The sequence below is a fragment of the Amphiura filiformis genome, chromosome 15, assembly GCF_039555335.1.
Source record: "Amphiura filiformis chromosome 15, Afil_fr2py, whole genome shotgun sequence".
In the NCBI taxonomy this organism is placed as follows: domain Eukaryota; kingdom Metazoa; phylum Echinodermata; class Ophiuroidea; order Amphilepidida; family Amphiuridae; genus Amphiura; species Amphiura filiformis.
In genome coordinates, this window is record NC_092642.1 from 16,072,229 (window position 1) to 16,076,089 (window position 3,861).

At 38.3% G+C, this 3,861-nt stretch overlaps 1 protein-coding gene across 1 annotated transcript; it reads left to right on the forward strand.

Annotated features, from left to right (window-relative positions):
- The first annotated feature begins 543 nt into the window (after positions 1-543).
- On the forward strand, positions 544-2,680 carry LOC140170739 (E3 ubiquitin-protein ligase TRIM71-like). The gene is given in 3 exon segments (XM_072193969.1): positions 544-619; positions 622-1,004; positions 1,007-2,680. Coding segments are annotated over 3 exon segments (2,133 nt in total).
- The last annotated feature ends 1,181 nt before the right edge of the window (positions 2,681-3,861 follow it).

Sequence of the window (3,861 nt, forward strand, 5' to 3'; positions counted from 1 at the left end):
TGGAAGAAACAGGTTCAAAGCTTCCATTTTACTCAGAACAAAATTCGAGTGAAGTAAACTGAAACATTTTCATACTAAGATTGTTACGTTATTAAGGTTGTTACTTATAATTCTAGTGTCTTTTTTAAAAATCCATATCCATACATTATTATTATATAGGCCTAACTGTTTACTGCAATAAGTGTAGATTTCGTTAAAAGCTTAATTTGCTTTACCCATTAGCAAGTCTGAAAAATTGTGACCTTTCACTGCTGCATTGTTCAAGAAGTCAGATAACATTATTTAGATGCACACATAAACAGGCAACAACTTAATCAACAGACTACGCAGACAAACAAACAACAACAGTACAGACAACAACATTACGAACTCGCCCTTTTCACAGTGGTCTTCTTAAAACGAGATACCTTGGCTATCTGATAATAAGAACATAACCATGATGATATGAGCATTGTTAGCTTCAAACACCGCAACCGCGATTATCTGGCTGGGTTTTAATGAGCTCTTCTTGTAACAGCAACTTCAGCAAGCCGTGGTCAAAACATGGCTGACGCAAAACTGTGTACGAGTAAAGATCTTATCCAATGTGGCATTTGTTTGTTAGTGATTGAGGAACCCAGGCCCTTCCTTGCCTTCATTCCTTTTGTCTGAAATGTTTGACAAAATGTGCTGAAGGCAAGAGAGGTACCATGAAGTGTCCAATGTGTCGTCAGGATTTTCTCATTCCAACAGAAGGAGTAAAAGGATTCATCACCAACTTTGTCATCAATACACTTAAAGAACGTCAGATTATTTTAGAGAGGTTACTGACAAAAGATGCGCGAATTCCATGTTCTTGTTGTGGGGCAACAGACAACCAAGCTGGGGCCTACTGCACAGATTGTGGCGGGTTTATTTGCGAAAGATGTGTCGGTATTCACAATACGGTTTTATCTATGAAAAACCATAAAACCGTTCCATTTGCAGATCTTCAGTCAGGAAAGGTTGATATCAAGAGCATTATGAGACAAGAATACTGCAAAAGCACAAGGGTCAGATTCTAGAATTTTACTGCAAAACTTGTGATGTACTCGTATGTGTCGGATGCACTGTTGTCGATCATTCGGGACATACTCTGGTCAACCTAAAAAGTGCCACCGATGAGCAAAGATCCGAAATCAAAGAGCTAATGATAGATTGTGAGAAAGTAAGCCAAGTGGTTGTAAAGTCTTTGAAGAGTGTTGAACGAATCCAAGATAATCTAAAGAGAGCTGAGAAGAAAGCCAAAGCAGATCTACATCAAGCGGCAGAAGAATTACGAAAGAAAGTGTTAGCTGAGATACAACAGAAAGAGATAGAGATGGTTGCACAGATTACCAAGGCTGCAGCAGAGAACAACAAGCAGATTGACGCACAGAAGGACAGTCTTCAGTTACAACAAACACGTTTTGAGACAGCCTTGCAGATGGCATCAGAGGTGACACAAACTGGATCAGATTACGACCTTCCTCTTGTCTTCTCTTCTTTGAAAAGCAGCTTGAGTCAACTAAGAGACTTGAAGGCAGAAGATGTTAATGGACGTCTTGGAGAGATTGAATTCACAAGGAGTAGATGCGTATTACCTCCCGTGCCAAGCCTGGGATCGTTGTCAGTTGGTACCAAAAAGGAGGAAGCGACTCAGGTCAAAAAATTAACAGCAATATCACCATCTAGGATCGGTTTCAAAACGACATTTTCACCATCAACTCGAGTCATGAAGCCATCCTCATCCGCATCAGCATTAGGGGTTGGTAGTCCTATACAAGGGGTTCATGTTGGTGTGAGGAGAACGAAGAATGGTGGGACATGGAAGATGATCAAACAGTTCGGTTCTGGAAAATTGTCATGTGGTCGTGATATTGCAATTACATCGGGTGGGGATTTCATAGTAACTGATCGTCAGAAATCATCTGTCTTACAGGTTTTCAGTCAATCGGGTAGTTTCAAACGCAATTTAGATATTGGGCAAAGATCGAAATTTGGGCAAGCATCTCACCCTTGGAATGTAGTGGTCAGCACTGATGGAAGGATATTCACCACGCAATGGACATCTTATGTGAATGTTTATGACGCAAACGGCACCTTTAAGTATCAATTCGTCACTAGATCTCCCAGCAATGTATCATGTACGGCACATAATGCAGAACGACTCATGGGTCTGGCAATAGATAATCAGGGATGCGTATTTGTAGGTGAATCTACACAAAAGTATATCAGCAAACATTTGCTAGATGGATCCCACATTAGTAGCATTAAGGTGCCGATTGAACCGTGGTATATAGTCACATCACAGGATCATATCATAGTCTCAAGTGGATTTGGTACCGCACATATTCTTGACACCAGAGGCAACATCGTCCATACACTTGACTCTCCTTCAGATGTGTCTACTTGGTGGCCTTATGGTATTTGTTATACAGCAGATGATGAAATCTACTTGGCAAACTGTGGGCCTACTGGTAGTAGTGATGGCATCTACCGATATTCTAGTTCAGGTCAATACCTAGGATGCATCATAAAGGACGTTGACGCCCCTATTGGTCTGACTCTTAGTAATGATGGCACCACATTGGTTGTTATTGAGGAGAAAAGTGGGAAGGTTTTCTATAGACACGGGTCCTTTCCTGTGTGGTGTGGTGGTGGTGGTGATACTATTGTATAGCATTACTTTACTTCTAGATATAGATTTGATCACATGAATGAGATGTATCCTGCTGATGTTTCATTGGTAGTATAATGTATATCACTCCAAAATTAAGCACAACAGGGACAAGTACTGTGGCTTATTCTGGAAGATTTAAAAACGTAAACAGAATTGAAATCGACCGATTCATAAGTGATTGAATCTTAATTTACTGCTTTGTTCTGGAACCAAAAGGTCAAATCTAAGGTATAATTTCAAAATCAGAAAGACAATGAAGAATGAAGCATACACACAGAAACAGGGATCGCAAAGGACATTACTTGACAGTGTAAACATGACAAGAATGTCTCAACTTTACCAGATTTTGAGTAAGTATTTCAAGAATGACCGAATTATCATTATAGAACATTCAAATTGTTTCGACGCTTCGCTGCATTACTGCCTTTGGCTTGATAAAGCTCATGCTTAAGTTTCATGTTACATTTTATTTGGTCTCAAACTTAAAACGTGTGCTGGCAATTTGTTAATATTTGTATTTGTACACACATGACGCGAAAGGAATCTGTTAAAATAAATTGGACACTGAAACTCCATGATTATTAAATAGTATTATAATCTATCATACTAACTTTATGATGTTATTACCCCAAATGAGCAGTTTGCGCGCAGTATGATGACTAAAAAAAATTAAAGCTGCCCACCCAGTAAATTATTTTCCCTGATTTTAGGGCAAAAAAAAAAAAAAAAAATTCCCATCGAGTATACAATGTATTATATTATCCTTATTTTACCTCCCTGGTTTGTTAAATAAAACACTTTCCTGGTTTTCACATTTTTAAGTTGGTTTATGATTGAAAAACTCGATTTGAAGGAGGAGGATATTTCATCACAAAGAGAAAGCAAAAAAAAAAAAAATCATGTTAGTTTTATATAACCATGAAAACGGGCTTCTCAATATCAAATAATAATGTTATTGTTATGTGTAAGTTGTGTATATATTTCAGTTTCAAGACTTACATGTGTTTGTTTGTTTAACTAGTCAGTCCGGTGACAAATACTGGGGTCCTGATGGGACCAGGCTCAAGCAAAATGCTCAAGCCAAGACAAAAAAAGCTTATTATGAGCATGCTGATATGTCGGATGGTCTGTATAATTAATACGTATAAAGAGAAAACAGAAAAAAACCAGAATGAAGAGAA